At 44.5% G+C, this 19779-nt stretch overlaps 1 protein-coding gene across 2 annotated transcripts; it reads right to left on the reverse strand.

The window, feature by feature from the left end:
* Positions 1-366: 366 nt before the first annotated feature.
* rcor2 (REST corepressor 2) lies at positions 367-18056 on the reverse strand. Of its 2 annotated transcripts, XM_085140319.1 has the most exons (14): positions 17759-18056; positions 14484-14609; positions 12094-12150; positions 11299-11379; positions 10954-11006; positions 10693-10854; positions 10478-10602; positions 10140-10206; positions 9797-10036; positions 9556-9633; positions 9195-9252; positions 6198-6265; positions 5732-5920; positions 367-5018 (listed from the first exon to the last, which is right to left on the reverse strand). In XM_085140319.1, the coding sequence occupies exons 2-14, from the start codon at positions 14605-14607 to the stop codon at positions 4671-4673; spliced, it is 1650 nt and encodes a 549-aa protein (XP_084996445.1). In that variant the 5' UTR covers positions 14608-14609; positions 17759-18056; the 3' UTR covers positions 367-4670. The 2 variants fall into 2 exon arrangements, with proteins under 2 accessions (XP_084996445.1, XP_084996437.1); XM_085140311.1 differs by lacking the exons at positions 367-5018; positions 17759-18056 and adding an exon at positions 16479-17751 and having other exon boundaries at positions 5039-5920.
* Positions 18057-19779: the final 1723 nt, after the last annotated feature.

The raw sequence follows: 19779 nt of genomic DNA on the forward strand, positions 1-19779 counted from the left end.
ATCCATCTTTTCACCTTTTCACTCCCTTTCTCCCCCCATTATGTTTTTTTTTAATCTTTCACACAGTCACGTCCGAGGAGGTCAGTTGATCCTGCGGGCTGCAGCTTTGTAAGTCCGTACTTTTAGTTCTGTTTTGTTTTTGTTTTTTAAACTGAATTTCTTTATTGGCTTTTAAAGAGTTGTGCACTGGAAAAAGATCAGCATCTTATGGGGAGGGGAGGACTTATCAGAGGGGAGGACTGATGACGATGGAATTTTTCTTTTCATTTTTAAAGTTGCCTTTCTTTTGAAGAATCAAATCTGGGCGTTTGTTTTCATTGCCATTTGTCAGCACATAAACGCTCAGATGATTTCTGGTTTCCTATGTTTGGTTTTTTTTGGTACCTCTTGGTTGGCATCACGCCTTCATATCCAGAATGTCAACCCAGTACCGACGCATTTCTACGCCCCCCGCCCGTGTTCCCAAAGAGCAGACACACAAGTCGTGGTTGTTGGTATGTGTGCGAGACTGTTGTAAGAGATCACTGGAAAAACTAAAAAGCAACAAAAACGATTAACATTGACGAAGAATGGTGAATTATTTTCTTCTACTTTTGATTTGATAATATATTTTTGTGTCGTCGAGTTTGTACAGATTTGGGGCGCAGTGAAGGCCCACTGTCAGATCGCATCATCGCTGCCTTTTTTTTGTTTTTTTTGTCTCCCCCCCTCCCAAAGTATAAGCGCACCTTCAACACACGGACAAACCCAGCCCCCCTCCTCCCCTCCGGTGCAGGACATGTCGATGTATTTAATGATGTTGATGGTGGTGGTGTTGACGACTACTGCTCGTTCGTTTTTGGCCTTCTTTTATTTTATTTTAATTCTTTTTTTTTTTTATAAAGGACTCGTTGGTCCAGAGTAGTTTGGAGCAGAGAGAGAGGAAAAAGGAAGGAAAAAAAAAAAGCAGGAAAGACTTCTCAGAGCACACGTTCACTCTCGAAACCACAAGCAGAAGAAGTCACTTCCTTTAACTCGTTTTCTCGTTGCGTTTGATGCTCCAGTTTTGTCAATGCAGAAAAAGAAACCACACACACAGACACACACGGACAGACGCAGGGGTCGGAGTAAGGCTGGTGCCCGTCAGCTGGTTGTACCTAACTGAACACTTTTCTTTCTTTCTCTCACAATGACACACTGTCGTTTTATTTTTTTATTTTAATTTTATTGTTTTAGTTCTTTCAGTTTTTAATACATCAGATTTTCCTTTTAAACCGTTGATCATTGTATTAAGGTGCTGGGTATTGGATTCTAATTATTCTGGCTGTTGCTGTTATATTATCTCTTTCAGGGTTGATTTTATTTGACATTATTTCGTTTTACATTGCTGTAATTTACATTGATTTAAATGTGTTTTGAGCGAACTGTAACTGTAGTGGTGGGTTTTTTGGGGGGTTGGGAGGGGGTGATCAACTCCTGAAAAATGTATTATTTGTTTTGTTTTTTTGTTTCTTTTCTTTTTTTGTGCAAAGACAAAATGATGAAAAATTACAATGATAGTAATAAAAACAATGATATAATGATAGCCTGACTCTGAAAATCCATTATATGAGCAGCAGTTGAGGTTTAGTCTTGTAGCCGCTGTGAATCTTTGTCACATCACCTGAGCAGATGGAGTCGATGTTTGTGTTCAAACTTGGGCAAGTGGATGTTGTACAGGAGTGAGACGTGTCTTCCCCCTTTTTTTTTTCTTTCGGCTCTTCCCAACGTGACTGAATCTTGGTTTTCATTATGATTTTTATCAAAGCTTTGAAGTCAAAGTTTGCATATTTATCAGAATATGCTTTGATTTCTGTCTCATTCTGCAGAAAGAGTCACGGAGGTCAAGCTCAGCAGGCTGGTGTCTGCAGCCCCGCATGTGATTAATGCAGGCGATCCAACCTGTTAGAACTAAAAGAGTTTTGATGATTTGGCATTACGAAGTCATGAAACTCCCCTGCAGCACTTTGGCCACTTTATTACATACACCTTGCACGTACCAGTTTGGATGTCCTTTTGCTTTCAGAGCTGCCTCAATTCTTCGTGGCACACTCCATATTCCAGTGATTAGATGGCAGACTTTCTGCACTTTTGTCTTGATGGGATTTTCCAATTGCACCACATCCAAAAGGGGTGGGGAAACTGTGGTAAAAAGGATGGGCATAGTCAGCAACCACACTCAGCCTCTTGATCCTAAGGGGCCCAAAATGTGCCAAGGGAACGTCCCGTGCACCATGACACCACCAGGAGGGTGGGAGGGATCCATGCGTTCATGCTAAATTCAGACCTAAACATCTGAACGTTGAAGCAGAAATCAAAACTCAGACTAGGAAGCATTTTCCAGTTTTTGGTGAGCTCAGTTGTCCTCAGTTTCCTGCTTTTAGTTGATAGGAGTGGCACTCAAGTGTGGTCTTCTGCTGCTGTATCCCATCTGGTTTGATGTGTACATTCAGAGATGCTCTTCTGCACACCTGGGTCATAACAAGTGGTTTTGAGTTGCTGTTACCTGCACGTCTTGTGGATCATTCTAAGCCCCTATCGTAAATCCCAGTAGAGCAGTATTTTTTTTGTAACACTCCCGTCTGGAACCAAAAGCATGCCACATTCAAAGTTACTTAAATCACCTTCCTTCACCATTCTGTTTGAACTTCAGCAGGACTTCTTGAACATGCCTAAATGCACTGATTTACGTTAACAAATAGTTCAATACGAATAAAATGACTGTCTATGACAGAAAATATAGCTTAGCTGGAGAAATGTCTTCAAAAACCGACATCATGAAGAATTTGGTCATTTGTTTATTCAAAAGAAAAAACGCCTCAAACACAGTTCAGTTTCCACAATGTAAACACCTCGGTACATACAGTACACACAAGCAGGGTTTTTTGGAGGAACAAACAAAACAGGTGAAAAAGGCAAAACTTCTATTAAAGCCAAACGTAGCGATGCAGTTTCGGTTCCTCCTCAGTGCCGCGTTCAACTGAACGCTGAAGGCCTCTGCTAACAAAAGTAGGTGATTTGAGGCTACGCTTGGGGCAACACTTCACAGTTTAAGGAAGCTTGACCACTGACCTCAGATCTGCATAAAAAGGCAGCGATGCAGACAGCTGGACAAGAGTAGTCTAAGACTAGCAACAGAAATAAACAAAGGTCATCCAGACAGATGCTTCAATCATCTGCATTTGTTCATCAGGTTGTGCCATACCATCACTTTTGGAAGCACTAGCCATGAACGGAAAACTGCACTGTTGCACAACTCAGAAGCACTCAGTTTATTGGATAAATGAATCAAGTGGTTGACGCTGCAGCAAAGATGTCTTCCAGAGCTCCTGTGACCTCTGCGCCAGGACAGCACAGGACTCGAGGCTGCCTTATCTGGACTTGGGGGGAATGTAAAGTCGCAACTTGCTCTATTTTGGGTTTAAATGACTGGTTTGGCATTTTGACGAGTGCAGAGAGATACCACTCTGAAGTGGTAATCGAGGCTGCCGCTCGGAGACCGCGACCCTGCGAGAGCACAAACGAGTGTTTCCAAAAATGTCAAACGCTTCCTGTGTAAGAAACAATGCAACCATGTAAAATGTGAGACTCCTCTCTGACGCTCCGTGCCTAACTCTGCGTTTAAAGCAACAATACACTTTGGCAGGCGCGGATGTCAAAGATCAAACATCACTTATTTAGAGAATATTAACACCATTATTGAAACATCAGACTGATGTTTAGAGCTGCACTGCAGACGTTGGGGATTGCTCACTTCAAATATTCCTCCAAAGTAACAAGATTTGAACACTGAGCCAATGAACAGCTCCAGAAACGTGAGACCGAGCATGTTAACAGGCTCTTTTTCTCCTTTACGCTCAGTAATCAAAGTACACCATCTAATCTACTTACAGTAACTAACTGCCTACCTCAGGCACACCTTTAAAATTCTAGTTGAACCAAAAAAACAAACAAAACCAAAACACCACTCCAGTTAATACTAGCAATACATGGCTATGAGGGAAGGTTTCGCCCAACGCAGAACGAAAAGAATCAACAATTCAAAACCAAAATAAAAGATTCAGCTTTGATCACAAAGCTTTTGCAAAAGTACCTCTGCTCCCCTTTGAGGGTCTAAATCTGAAAGAAGAAAAAAAAAGCTGCGTGTGACGTAGACGCCCTCTCAGGAGCAGCACATCTGGCTCAGCTGTGGGCCACTCTTCCTCTTTCCCTCATTTATTCCTTTTCTTTCTCCTGATGCTTGTGTGGATGACTAGACCGATGCAACTACAGCATATAGATATATATAGTGTTCATCCACAGTCCTCCAGATGTTCAAGAGTTGCCATGGAGACGTGCAGGTGGATTTGCACTCTTGTGGTTGTGGCTTTCTTTAACGGCTTCATGATCCAGTGTCTCTTCTGTGTGTTGTGTGCAGGTAGTGTTTGGAGTTCCTAGCTCTGTGTGTGTGTTAGACTGTGTTGGAGGTAGGTGTTTGTCAGTACAGTAAAGGAGCTTCACGTCACTAATGACCATTGATGTCACACTGGGGACCTGAGCGTGTCATTTGATGACGTGGTCGTGCGATGGTCCCAGGGTGAAGGAAGAGAAGCTTTGTGTTTGTGTGTTTTTTTATGTGTGTGTCTGTGTCTACTCCTACTGCTGCGTGTCTATCAGTGTGAGTTGGGCTGCTCCACTTTAAGCCCGACCAGTGATGGAGGCATCTGGACTGCAGCGGAGGAAGAGGACGAGGTGGGAGGAGAACCCCTGAGACTCCCGGAGGAGGTGGTGGTGGCGGTCACTGCGGGCCGGATGAGCGGAGGTGGGGGGTGGTTGTGGGGAGCTCTGTTCTGAAGCGGGCGCGTCTGAAGAGGAGGCGGCTGACGGAGGAGGCTCGGGGGTGCTGAAGGAGGAGCTGGACGCAGCAGCGGGGGAGGCTGGGAGAAAGAGGACGGGGCGTGAGCGGAGGAGGGGGGAGAGGAGCTGCCTGTGGCGTCTGAGGCGGGGTCCTCCATTTTGACCTGAAGGGGGAGGAAAGAGACAGTTGGAGGTGTAAACAGGATGTAGAGAGGAACAAAAGCGGTGGGCAGATAAAAACTTTACGTTTTGCGATCGGATGCTGCGTTTTGTTTCTTCTACTTTTGGCTCTGTGTGCCGTCACCGAGTGAGCAAATATAGTGTGTCTGTGAGCACAGAGGCCCCGCCCACCTGCTATTCAAAACTTGTTTGCAAGGGTGGGACAGAGGGGCTACACCAACACCCAGTGTGAGATACATAGGGATGAGTTTGAACTCTGAATCACTCAACGTTGCATTACGAGGTCTGTCCGTTTTAAATCTGTCAGCGAGACACAGGACAGGGTTGGTGGAGATGGCAAAGCTCCCAGTCCTACTACTTCCAGATATTACTGAAGCTACATGTTGCTTTAACATGCTGTTGCATGTCCTACACTCAGTCATGTGCTCTCCTGCAACACACGTATTAATCCACAGCTGAAAGTAGTTCCATCAAACTAATAATTATTTACAGCCTTTGTCGTGTGTTTAATCCTTTATTAAAAAGCAGAAGGTGCAATTAAGAAAGAACAGAGGTGTACAGATTCATGTGCAGCACTCACATGCTGACCGCTTTATATTAAATACAAATAATATTCTTACAACCTGCTTCAGTTTCATGTAAAACTTCTCTTAAACAGACTTCACGTGACAACAAAATCAGAAACTCTTACAGGCACCTCTTGGGTATTAACTGTCCTCACCTCCTCCTCCTCCTCTACGCCGCCATCTGTAGCCGTTGCCATCTCCTCACCACTCCTCCTGGGGTCTCTCTGGTCTCGGCTGGTGGCCACTTGCTCCGCCGCCCACTCCCTTAGCACTTCGTCTAGGTTGAAGCGGCGCCGGTAGCTCACGAAGAACGAGCTCACCTGAGCAAGCCGGGGAGAGATGGAGAATGAGGACAAAGTGATGCCGATCTCAAGGACATAGAGGCGGACGTTAGAGGAGAGAAGACAAATGAAAGCAGGGATAATGGAGATTACAGAGATCCTATATGGGAAACTGTTAGGCGGAGGATGAAAGGGAAAATGGAAAAGAGATGAAAAGCTGATAGGCAGCTCGCTCAAGTGCACTGCTGGGTGAGGTCAGAATAAGACGGGAGGTGGTCTTCACACACTTTCAACATGTGAGAAACAGGAAGCTCACCTGAGCCGGAGTCTTAGTCCCGATCACTTCAGCGATGGCGGTGAAGTCTTTACCATAACGCCGGATAGCTGGAAAAGAGTAGTCGGGTTAATGTCCTGCCTGTACCAAGCAGCATATAGCAATCAAAAGCAGCAGAGTCAGCTAGCTTCCTCTCGCTCAGTGAGGGGTGTGTGGCAGAGGAGGGACAGGAAGAGTCACGTATGGTGAGCATGTTTACAGTTAACCTCCATCTGAGCTCAGCTGGCTCAGTGCACCTGCTCTTTTCCGCCCTGACCTGCTTCACTGCACACTTTCAGGGTTTTTGTTTTTTCTGTTGGAGCAGCTGTACTACATGGAGGTACGGGTTTTGCTCAAAGGCACACGGGCTGCAGCTGCTAATTTTACCTTCCACTTTTGTGGCTGATAGGCTCCTAACAACTTTAGGCTGATTTTCTTTCATGCTCTATTTTAAAGCTGAAATAATGCACACGTACATGAACAGACCTGAGGTTTACGGCACTTTCCAGTCACACTGCACTCTGTAGCTCCATCGTGTCATGAAAAACTGAAACAAACAGGGCTCTCCCCCTATAGACTGTATACTGGTGATGGAGTTAAACGTCAGAACTGAGTAGATTAGAAGTGCCTTGAATTTGCATTCTGTCTAATGACCAGCAGGGGGACTCATCTATGGGCAAAAAAGGCATTTTAGGTCTTAGAGGTATACTGGGAAACAGTCCCTGGTTCCCTTGCGCTTTGACCTCAGTGAGCACTTTCTTAATGAGTTTCTGAGCTCAAATGCTTGTTTCATACCAAATAAAATGACATTAATTTTGTAAGTTATGGTCTCCATCAAGGACAAAACTATAGATTAATTAGGGGAACCATTCCCAAAGTCAAGAGTGGTGCAGCCCAGTTAAAAACCAGAAATTCCCACTAGGCCCACCCAATCCTAAATCTTCATGCTAATCAAAATACAAAACAGAAGTGATGCATTTCCTAGGAAATTTGATCCAAAATCAAACAGTGCAGGCGGTTGGCTATACATGGCTAATATTATTATATTATATGCAAAGTGTTGAGGTCAATGTGTGACCCTCCTGTTACTGGGACAAAGACTTCAACACAAGGGTAGAGTAATGAGTAATATCACAACTAGAGATGGCACGATACCACTTTTTTATGTCCGATACCGATATCATAAATTTGGATATCTGCCGATACCGATATGAATCCGATATAGTGTTTTTTAATCAATAAAACGTTTTTTTTCTTGCTGCATTTTGTATAAGTTTATACTCAAGTTTAAATAAATAACAACACTAAAGCTATTCTGTTATACCTGTACACTGCGCCCAAAATATATCATAATTCAGCAACACTGATCAATCTAATAAAATAAACCTACTCAATCCTCCCTATTCTGGTATTTTAAAGAGTACTTAGCAGAAATATTAAGCAACCTAACTAATAGGGTTGCAAACTCCCAGCAAAAAAAATAAAAAATGGGGAACCACACTCCACCTCATGATGCTTAATCGACGTAATCAAATTTAATTTGATGCAGGGGAAAAATGCACAGAAATAAATTATTTTTCAAGAATAATTAAATCGATTCAACATCTTTCTTCAACAGAACTGCAGACTGCACAGATGGTATCTTCCCAAAGGAAAAAGTAGTATAGCTTACTAGGGTATATTAGACTTAACAGTTACTATATACAGTAATGGACTTCTATATATTTTACACAAGATTAAAACTTTGGGTGTAAGAGTCAGATAATTATTTATTAAAAGCTCGACATTTTAAATGAGAATAAGAAAGAAAAGTATGTCTTTGTGCCCCCTTTTCCCTGTTCATGCCCTATCGGCCCCCCTGGCTAAACTTTGCTAGATCCACCCCTGCACAGTTACCAGCCGTCAGCTGCGTAGAAAAAGATCCTGGTGTAGAAAGTAATATTAAATAAATTCTAACAACAGCTTATCAAGCTTAAACGTGCTGCTGTTGTTCAGCCACTGGTTTCCTCTTTCTGGTGAGAAGTGGGCCAAAAACAAAGTAGAGAGACGGACTCGCGACAGAAAAGACGACCAGCTGATCATTGATCAGTTTCACGATTGAAGTAGCAGCAAGAAGAGGCAGTCGCTCCATATATCGGTTGTTAAGCTTAACGCGGGAATGCTTTACAAACATTCAGAGATGAACTTACACACTTGCTTTACTTCTCTCTGGGAAAACTTCCTCGGAGATGAAATGCTGGTTTGCTAGCAGGCTACAAATACACACAGCCACGTGACCACACTGCTCCGACGTGCTACGGTTATGAGCCGAGTTACGCCGTGTAGCAAGTTTTGTGAGGTGCTTTTTTGATATTTAATGGATCGGATTACATTTTTTATTTCTCTCCGATATCCGATCCAGTAATTTGGGTCAGTATCGGACCGATACCGATACGTAATATCGGATCGGTCCATCTCTAATCACAACCCAACTACCTCCTATTACCACTAATTTCAAATTGAATTTCTGTTATCACTGCGATCCACCAGGGGGCCTCGGCCCTCACTTTGGGAATGAGCTAATGATAAGTTTTTGTAAGTGCTTCACTCACAGTCAGATCACCCCATACTCATGTCTGTCTTCAAAAGAACTAATATAATGAGGGCAAATACACCCAAAGGCTTCACAATAGGACTTCGTCTCTTTTCATGTCAAAATAAAAAATATAAATGTCTCTTTCAGGGGCAAAATTAAGCTTTCTAAACATTACCATCCCTGAAGACAAAAACTCCCACCAGCATCAGCCCATTGCAAAATATCCAAAAGTAGCTCCTGGAGAAATAATCGAGGAGCTTGTATCGTACCAACACATGAGTACAGGCAGCTCCTGTGTGTGCAGAATATCAATATGAATGTCTAATAAGACATCTGGCTGTGAATGGGAGGCAGGTAGAGGAGAGCTGACAACAAGAGGTGCCTCTTGGAGGGGGGAGTAAGAGGAAGCTACAGCCTTTACTCACCCTGCACTGCAAGGAGCTGCTCCTCTGTGGACCAACGAGAGTTCATCTTAGGGGCAGGCTAGGAGAGAAAGAACTAGAGATTAGAATAAGAGGTAGGTAGGTGGTAGGAAACAAGGGGGGGAGAGAGGGAGGAAGATGGCATTAAGAGAGCAATGAGCAGGTTAAGACTAGAGTCAGTCCCACAAGGGGTGAAATACTGTCTGGAGGGAGTTGAGGAAGGGCAGCGTGAACAGATGAGCAAAGGAACAAACTGGAGCGAGATCAGGGGAGGAGAAAATTGAATACAGGCAAGAAATGAGGCAGTAAATAAGGGATATGGAAAGGAGGGAAAGGGCATAGAGAGGGGAGTTTCAAGACTTACGTCTGTAGGTCTGGAGCCATCAACACCTTCAGCTAGGCTCTGCTTAAAACTGCTGTTGTTCTGTTTGATAGACTGGACCTGAGACAGCAGGGACAGTGAGGTAGGGTTATTTTTTAGCTGGTAGCACCGAGTAGTAGTTTTTGCAGCTAAAACCTGCTTTGAGAACATTCATGTGCATTTACTCTTTGCATTTATAATCTGATGACCAACGACATTAAATCCACACTGAAAACGTTGGCACCTGTCTCTTGAGTGAAACCAGCTGTGTGTCCAGCTGGCGAATGGTTAGAACTCCAGCATCGTGAGAGGACGACAGAGACATGATGTCCGCCTGCTCCAGGTGCATGCCTTTGGGTGGCCTGCGGCGGGCTCTGAGCGGGTGGTGTCTGTACTGAGCTCCGATGTTCTCCTTCTTCACTGGACCGGAGCGGCTGGGCGTGGCTTTGTCAGAGCTGGTGCTGCTCGCGTTCTGTTTTGCCGCCTGTGTGCACAGCGAATCGCAAATATCATTCAAGCGTCAAGGCAGCTCGGTCCTCACCTCACAGAAGTTGTTTCTCTGAATGTGCACACACACACTTTCTCACCTCTTTCTTGGCATCGATTTCAAAATCACTGTCACTAGCCTGCTCTCCTTCTTCAATCTCATCATTACTGCAAGACAAAAAACATAAATTACACAAAGCACACCAGTGCTTAAACTTTGTGCTGTTTTATTGTTGAAATTTCATCAAACACACGTCTGAAACGCTCTAAAATGTCAGCTGAAAAGACAAGAAATAATATCAGCCTGTCTTATTTATATTCATGAGCCTAGTTTCCCAGGATGCCGCGCTCACTGAGTGTCATTTAACAAAAACGTTCTCCAAATGTCAGATCTCAGGTGAGCAGTTGTTTCTCCACGATTGGTGACGGCATCTCAAACCTGTCATCTTTCTCTCTCTTGTTGATCAGCCTCCTGGCCTGTCGGTCCATGACTGATGTCCTGGTTCTGGTCTTCTTCCAGCTGTAGTAGTACTTTACCAAGCTGGAGATCAGCTTGTCTGGAAGCTACAAACACATAAAAAAGAAAATTTACTTTTCATCACTTGTTTTAAATATTTAAGGTGGGAAGTGCATGTGTGTCTCTCAGTCACGCACCATCTGCTGGATGCGGTGGAAGCTCTTGCCGTGGAAGCTGAAGGCCTGCTCGAACAGCACTTTATCTTCAACTGTCCACTCATCTGGGAAGGGCGTGAAGTTTGCCAGGTCGGCCAGTGAGCGCTCCACGTCGTGTTTGTGCCATAATAACATGCCCAGAGCCTGATGGAGCCAAAAGTCAGGAAACCAGGAAAAGTTTAGGTCAGAAGACAGAAAGAAATATAAACATCTGAGCTTTTGTTTCTGATGCACTGCCCTTACCTGCTCCATGTTGTATCCGTGTTTCTCCTTAGCCATGAGGATGTACTCGTCCACTGGAAGAAGACAGAAACACCCAGAAAAATTGTTAAAATAATACATAATAATCTAAAGATGAAGGAGAATGAAGAGAAGACTAAAAAATTAATAGGGGGGAGGGGGGTTGCATAATAACAGAAAACAGAGAGATGAAGAGGAAAAGGGTAAGAGAGAGAACATAAGTGCACAGGAAGAGACAGTCGAGAGTTTTAATTGCCACCCTCCAGTCAGCGTATATCCATTAAACTGAAGGTCAAGTTTTTTAGCTCGCACACATGAATAAAGGTAAGGCAGGTGTGTGGAGCTTACACATAGCATCAGAGAGCTGGCTGTTGGGACACCAGACCAACATGCTCCTCTGGTCCTTCTCACTGTAGCGGGCCGGGCTGTCTGAAAATGGAAACAAATAACACAAAGCAAACACTTAAATCCACACTTTGAGGTTATACATATTTGTCAATCCCTCTTTTACTCGTTCATGTCCCTCCTATCCACCACTTAAGCTCTCTCAATCCCCAGCATCTCTCTTTTCTTATCCATCTTTGCATGTTTCCATCTGGCTAAAGCTGCCTCTTCATCAGCTGAACTCTTTGGGAAGTCAACATTTGTGCACTCAGTAAAACAGATTACGCCTGCTTGTCCCCTTCTTTGGTACAAGCTGTTGAAGCATGCTGCCGTTCCTCCGTGAAGGTTATGACGACTGTTTCCTCAGCATCAAAACATTTTTCATCTACTCGAGCAAAGCAACAGGGCTCTTTCATGGAGAACACTTAATATTTTTGAACCTTTTGATTTACTAAAACGCTGACAAATAAGCGTCACTCTGACGTCTGCATTACTGGACAAAGATGATAACAGCTCCTCGTTTTCCCCTCCAGCCTTCTTTTCATTTTCCTGTTTTTGTTCTACTATAAAATGACTCTTTTTGACCTTCATCCTCCACTAATCTGCATTCATCCGTAGTCTCCTCCACACTTCTCTTCAACCTCTGTGTCTCCTTCCAACAGGAGACACAGAGGTTATTCCCTCCCTCTCTCTCTTTATCATCAATTTTAATGCCCTCTGTCGTCTCCTTTTGTTGTGCTTTTCTCCCTCCCAGCTTACCTGGTTTGAACTCTGGGATCTGAGCCTGGTAGTCTCCTCCCACTCTGATCATGCTGTCTGCAGAGACAAGCGTACACAAGTTTATATTTCAATGCAGGGCAAAAACATTTGTGTAACACACCAGAAAAGGTTCCAAGTTGCAAAACTAAACAAAGTGGATCACACCACAGTAACAAGTGAGGTGTTAAGAGAAAAATAAAATTAATAAAAAAGTCATATTGGAGGAGTTTAGATATCTCGGGGTCTTGTTCACGACTGAGGGGAGTATGAGATTGACACATGAATCTGGGCCACAAGTGTAATGATGCAGACTGCACCGGTCCTTTGTGGTGAAGAGAAGACCTGAACATAAATGCAAACCTCTTGATTTACTGGCCAATCTACGTCCCTACTCCCACCTATGGTCACGAGCTCTGGGTATTGACCAAAAGAAGGAGATCGCAGATGCAAACGGTGGATTTGAGCTTCATGTAAAGGACGGCTGGGCTCTCCCTTACAGGAGGAGCTCAGTCACAAAAGATGCCTCCTGGTCAAGGTGTCACATCACGCAGTCGTCACTAAAACTTCAAACTAGCATCTGTAACCATAAATTCATTCGGAAAGTGTTTACTGAGGAATCTGAACGTCTCTTTTTGCATAAACGTCCATACAACCAGGTGTCTTTTTGGCATAGAAGTGTCACCCCGCCTTCAGGGCAGTAGAAAGAATTCATTCAGGCATTTTTGTATTTGTTTCATTTTTTAGACACACAGGCTAAATCTAACTTTTAAATATAGTCTTAATGTTCAAAACAAACCATCCATCCATCTTCATCCGCTTCATCCGAGGCCGGGTCGCGGGGGCAGCAGCCTAAGCAAAGAGGCCCAGACCTCCCTGTCCCCAGCCACCTCCTCCAGCTTATCCGGGGGAACACCAAGGCGTTCCCAGGCCAGCCGAGAGATATAATCTCTCCAGCGTGTCCTGGGTCTGCCCCGGGGCCTCCTCCCGGTGGGACATGCCTGGAACACCTCACCCAGGAGGCGCCCAGGGGGCATCCTTGTCAGATGCCCAAACCACCTCAGCTTGCTCCTTTCGATGTGGAGCAGCAGCGGCTCTACTCTGAGCCCCTCCCGGATGGCCGAACTTCTCACCCTATCTCTAAGGGAGAGGCCAGCCACCCTTCAGAGGAAGCTCATTTCCGCCGCTTGTATCCGCGATCTCGTCCTTTCGGTCACTACCCACAGCTCGTGGCCATAGGTGAGGGTAGGGACGTAGATCGACCGGTAAATTGAGAGCTTCGCTTTTACACTCAGCTCCCTCTTCACCACGACGGACCGGTGCAGCGTCCGCATTACTGCAGCTGCAGCCCCAATCCGTCTGTCGATCTCCGGCTCCCTTCTCCCATCACTCGCGAACAAGACCCCGAGATACTTGAACTCCTCCACTTGGGGCAGGAACTCATCCCCGACCCGGAGTGGGCACTCCACCCTTTTCCGGCTGAGAACCATGGCCTCAGATTTGGACCAATTGTTTTTAAATGCATCTATTGTTTATTTTATTATGTATTAATCTATTGGTACATAATAAGGTCAGCTACATATTTTCTAATTACCCATTAGAACAAAACTGTACTACATTTGTAAAAATACAGTAAAAAAACAAGTGGGGGAAAACACTGGTATATGAAGAAAACATTTAAATAAAGAAAAACTTCCATGTACAACTTCCATTAATAAACAAGTAAAAACAATAAATAAGATAATTCAGAAATGCTATTTAGCATTTTGATATTGTTCACCACCCGACGAAGACGAGCAGGTAGCGCATCGATGGGTGGCAGACATCAGGTAATTAGCGCTGCGGTAAAGCTAGCAGGAAACCAGGAAGCTGGAGAATGTGGAAAGCGAGGAATGAAGAGAGACTGTGAGAAATGCAGGGAAGCAAACCTGAAGGAGGAAGAGACAGATTACAGGATCCTCTGGGACAGAGGACAGGAAGGGAGGAGAAGGGGATGATAGAAACATGAGCAGATGGGTGAAATGAATGGAGCCAGAAGGAGCATGATAAAGAAGGATACTTGATAGAAGGAACAGAGGAGGGAAGAAAGGTAACAGAGAAGATAACTAGTTGTGTAAAACTGCCATTTCTTATCTTAAAATAGGCTTCTCAAAGAGCAACAGGAAGTCAGTGGGTGAAGGAGAGAATGGAGGAAGGAGAGACGTATGTGGGCAGAGGACAAGGATGAAGAGAGGGGATGACAGAGAGCACTGCAGCAATGCAATGCATGCAACAGGAACAGCTGGCAGGAAAATGCCTGCAAGTATCAGATGTAGGTACACTTTGTAATGCCCCATGTTAGAACGTTTACCGTGACATCTGATAAATCAAACACTATAACGAAAAGTGTGTACCGTGAGCGTGCTCTTCATCGCTGCTCTCCTCCTCAGAGTGTGGCTGGCTATTCCCGTTGGTTACGGTTTTGGCTCTGCTCCTGGACAGGACCCCAGCCCCCGAGCGCTCCATCACTGAGGGCATGACTGCACACACACAGACACACACACACACATAACATGTCACTAGTTAAAAATCCACCATTCATCAACATTTCTGCCCTAAGCGATTCAATCTCCTATTAAACTATGAGTTATGCCTTGTCTCATTAGTGCACTGGCTGCTATTTGTTTCCACTTGCAACCCTATAAAAACCAACTCACGCTTGTAAAGTAAAATGGGCCCTTATGTTGCCACCTTGGAGGGAGTCCCATTATCTACCTGGAGCTGAGTTTATTTCCAAAAAGCAGCTTTCTATACAAGAACTCATTCAAGACCTCAACTACTTACGATTAAATCTCTAAATGCAAGTTTTCGGCTCAGGTTCTGAGTTATCAAGAGCAAATCCCGACTAAATCAACAGGAACAACTTCATCTTCAACAAAAGAGCCAGACTGATTAACCGGAGTCTTCCTTTGTCGCTCCACCTGATTGAAGATGTCTTCTTGTCTGGGTGGAGCAATACCCACAAACAAACAGAACAGAGGCCTATTTTACCCATTGTTTACAGTTCAAGTGACATGTCAACATCTCATTTTTTTCCAAATGAACATCTGTTATCTCACCGCAGTCGCTCTGTAAGAGCCATCAAGGACACGACACTGAGCTCTGGACCAAAATCTGACCATTTTTTTATGACGCTCAAATAAATAATAATATTTAAGATAAATAATAATAAGCAATTGATCAAATCATTTTGATTACAGTTAACATAATCAAGTATTTCTCAGCTAAAAGTTTAACAAGTCACGTTTTTAGAGCCATTTACAAAACAAATCCTGTTAGAAAGTCCGCTGTAAAACTCTGCCAAATCAAACATCCAGAGCTACCTGCTGTGTCAACACCTTGTGACAAAGAAGAAGCTGAAAGTAGCTTTCTTTAATCCAACAAATAATGGTTAGATGAGTGAGTAATTAACTAGATGTGGTCCTACCTTTGTGTCTATGTAGAAAAAAAAAGAAAAAAGGGTGAACCAAATTTTAGTTCAATACTGGCACAAAATACTGATATCAATACTGATCCCTTATTTGTTAGGCTGATACCAATATTTTACATATTTGTTTATTTTTTTGTAACTTTTATGCATCTTACTTTTGCTACAAGGATGCAAATAGACATTTAAAAAACTGATTTGACACAACAAGTAAATATTATCCACAAAGATGCAAATTTTACTTTCCAATATACTATCAGTCAACAAGGCTGCTGTTGGCTGATACCAGTACACCACCCATCTGCTGGTGCAGAAAGGCGCTGGTTGCTACAGTGCAAGTAATCACACATAAAGAGAAATCCATTACATGAGCCCCTCCAACAGCAAAGCAAAGGTAAAACCTGTTCAGTGGGGATCTACGTCAACATCAGTAAACAAAGAATATAATCGCTGATGAGAAGAAACATCTACAAACAAATAAATAAATAAGACCCTCCTCTAAGAGACGAAGTGTGATCCACAGCCATTGCTATACTATTACATGATATTTGTCGTCTTCTCGATGTCTCTACATCTCTGGGCCAATGAAATATTGCAGAAAGTAGACTATCTAAACTCCTCCTTCCTCCTCAAGCGCAAACGATAAGAGCCCCTAAAACAATGACTGGCGACACCGGGCACGGGTCCCAGTGCAAACGCACGTTAAAAGACGCGTGCTTTCATTCACCATCTCACCCCCAACTTCACTTGTCAACTTGAACCGCGGCCAGAACAAAGCATGGACTCGAAGTTGGGTGACCGATGTGGTACTGTACCCCCGCATACACATCACCACCACCGCGCAACATACTGAGCCAGTCAAGCCTCTGCGGGGAAACGAGTCACAACCCTCACGATCCTCGAGATTAAAAACCATACACACCAAACTCCGAGCAGACAATACAAGTGTCTGAAGCTCTCTGGTGGTCTTTGTCTATCGCTGTTCCCGGTGGCCTCGAAACTACAGCTGCTGCCCCCCGTCCGGCTTCACTGGAAACATCGCCACCTTCAACACATCCCTTCGTCTTTGTCGATATACTCAAGTTTACTTATTTACAAGAGAACTGGCTGCGTGAGACCGCCCCGCTTCACTTTCAGCGAGTTTCGTGGTGGAAGGGGGTGGGGGGAGTGTTGTGGTAGCCTCTATCGCGGTAGCCTCAATCACTGGCAGATTTATCAACCGTTTCAAGAACGAGAGCTATAACTACAACATATTAACTAATAACCTCGACAGGGACGGGATACTCGTAGTAATACATGATACTCAACTAGGCGATTACATGCAGGCTTTCCTGTTCTACATCCTTTTCCCTCATATGACCAGATTTTTAAACTTTTCCTCACTTTAAACACAATATTCGGTCATCAGATATGCTTTGCACTATAGTGAACAATACCACGAGCAATTTGATCGTTTAGTTTTGGGTAATATGTCTAAAATCTATTTAGGTTCTTCACCGCAATTTTTAAGTGGGTAGTCTGATGATGAACACTTTTTGACTCACAGTGGTAAAAGGAAAAACAATAGTACTCCTACAATGACTAGACAGGTGCTCATGGCTCGCAAGAATCAGCACAGGGTGACCTTAAAGCGGGGGGACATTACATGTTCAAGTTAACATTGTAATAGGCGGACTGTGTTTTATAATCTGTTAAATCCTGAGATCCCACCACTAAAAATAAAAATAAAAAGAGATGACGGACTCGCACCGGGTGTTTCTCAAATTTGAGTCACGTTTACTAGCTTTAAAAAAAAAACAATATTTTTAACAGCTTCATTGTACAGTCATCTGTATGCTGTGTCTCACTTTGAAGTCCTTTTGTTTTCCCCACGCGTACGCTGCTGTTACTACCAACGCTACTGTCTGCTGCTGCCCTGGAGTAAAAAAAAACTCGCTCTTTATGTCATAATTGCCCAACTTGCCGGTATGTTTAGGGTCCTTAAACTAAAAATAGTAGCAATTTCCAAGGTCCAAGTCATTCCAAAAGGCTGGAAACTAGAAAATATATACACGACATCTCTCCTCATCACCAAAGTGCAATTTAAGTCTAGCCTAGTTGGTCGCTGAGATGCTAACGTTAGCTAGTTAGCTTGCGGCTAGTACCCTCGCGTTACATTAGTAACGCCAGTAGTTAGAAGTGGAGATAATAGTCACACTGTACCTGTGTTTCGTTTCTCTCCGCTTCCCCGCAGCCAAAACTTCTCCGAGCCTCTGTCCGCAGCTTGCAGTCCCCTCCGAAGCGCCCAAAGGCAATTAGTGTGTCTAAAAAGCCTGAACTCTCGCCTAATTGATGAGCACAGTCACACTACAATGAGGAGAACTGCACGGATAGATGGAAGCTGTGAGTGTGTGAGTGTGTGTGTGCGCCGGGAGACGGACAACACCCGGAGAAAAGTGAGGTGGACATCCGCTTGGATGCGTTCGCCTCTCCCAAGCTTAGGAGCCGTTTGGATTGACAAGAAGTAGTCCCTTAACTATTAACTTTATCTCAGTCTTGGTTTTGGATTTTACCTTATGTGCCATGTGTGTGAATTGACTTTTAAGAGTGCTCACGTCAGTGATACTTAAAATCTTTGTCCTAAAAATATTTTTGCCTTTTAAATATGCCTGCCTGATAATTCACGTCTTGATCATTACATCGTTAATGGCTTTAAATGGAAGAGAAACGTGTAGGTATTTCATTTTGTAAAACAATAGGTGTTAGAGAGTCTTAATCCGCTATCTATCAAAATCCCATAAATTAGGGACTACTTGCCAGTGTGTCGGCGGAGGGATTCAGTGCATCTCTGTACTGAGGCAGGCTGTCCAGACTTGCTTGGTGGAGAAAAGGGCAGGAGCGGAGCACAATTGAAACGAGTGTTCGTGCGTGTGCGCGCGCGAGTACGTCAGTATGCGAACGTGTCTTCAGGCGCGTGCGTTACTTTGTGCATAAACTAACAGTGACTCAGATGAATAGCCTCAGTGTGCTCGTTTTTATTTATTTATTTAAAACAGAACAGTTCAAAGAGTTGTGACCTGGATGTGTTTGTGTGCACGAGCCTGTGCGCGTGTGAGTTCACAGGTGGACGAGTGTGTGTGTGAGCAGAATGGGGGATGTTTCAGTGTTAGCTTTAGCAGGAGCTCTCTCACCTGATGCTGGGAATAGACCCAGTAACCTTCGCAGTAACACTCTCACAGAAGCCACTGCTCCCGTCACCAGTGCCTGCTGCTGACATGTAACAGCCTGTTACAAACTCCTCCAGCTCTTTCTCTCTTCTTTCTTTCTCTGTGGCATCACCACTTCCTCCTCCTCTTCATCCTCTCACTTCTCACCTTATCTCCTCACTGCTGCTCTCTCTCTCTCTTTTTCCATCTCCTTGTTTTTGCTCCTGTTTCTATTTCACTACTTTACCCCCTTTCTCTCCTGCCTTCCTTCCTTCCTCCCCTCTCCCTCTTCCTTCCTAAATATCTGCCCTAATTCTCCTTCTCCTCCCCCCTCATCTCTTGTCTTCTCTCTGTGCCCCCTCCCTGTTTTTTCTCCTCCTTCCTCTCCCTTCCTCTCCCCCTTCCTCTGTCCATTTCCTCCCCTCTTCTGCTCTTCCACATCCTCCTCACCCCTTTACCTTCCAGTAATGACTCTTTTCCTGTCTTTCTCCCTTCCCCTCCTTCCTTCTCTTCAGCCTCCTCCTTACCCTCTCCCTCTCCCCTGTGTCTCCCTCTCATGTCGCTTGCAGTTTTCAACTCTGTGTGTGCGTACGTGCAAATTCTTCCCCTCCCCCATCAGTTTCGCTTCGCTCTTCTCTAACCCCCCCTCCCCTCCCCTGCTCCTCTTCTTCCTCCCTCCCTCTTCTTCCTCCCGCTCCAGTCTCATTTACACCCTTTCCACCTCCTCTACCCTCCTTTCCTCTCCCCTGGTGTCTCCCTTCCCTCTTCTCCTCTCATTAGTCAGTGTCCATAACTCACCCCTCCACTCCACTGTCTCTCCTCGTGTTCAGTCCTCCAGTCCCTAACACATCCTCACTAATGAACAACTGCTATATTTCTCCCCTCAGCCCTTCTCCCCTTACCCGTCCTCCCCCTTTTCTCTCTGTCCTTTCCTCTCCTCATCCTCAGTCCTCCCCTCCACTTGTCACTCCATCTCCCCCCACCACCTTCCCTCCTCTTCGCGCTCGGTTTCTCTTCGATCTCTCAGAGCCGAGTGTA

This window comes from Neolamprologus multifasciatus, chromosome 3 (genome assembly GCF_963576455.1).
Source record: "Neolamprologus multifasciatus chromosome 3, fNeoMul1.2, whole genome shotgun sequence".
Taxonomy (NCBI): domain Eukaryota; kingdom Metazoa; phylum Chordata; class Actinopteri; order Cichliformes; family Cichlidae; genus Neolamprologus; species Neolamprologus multifasciatus.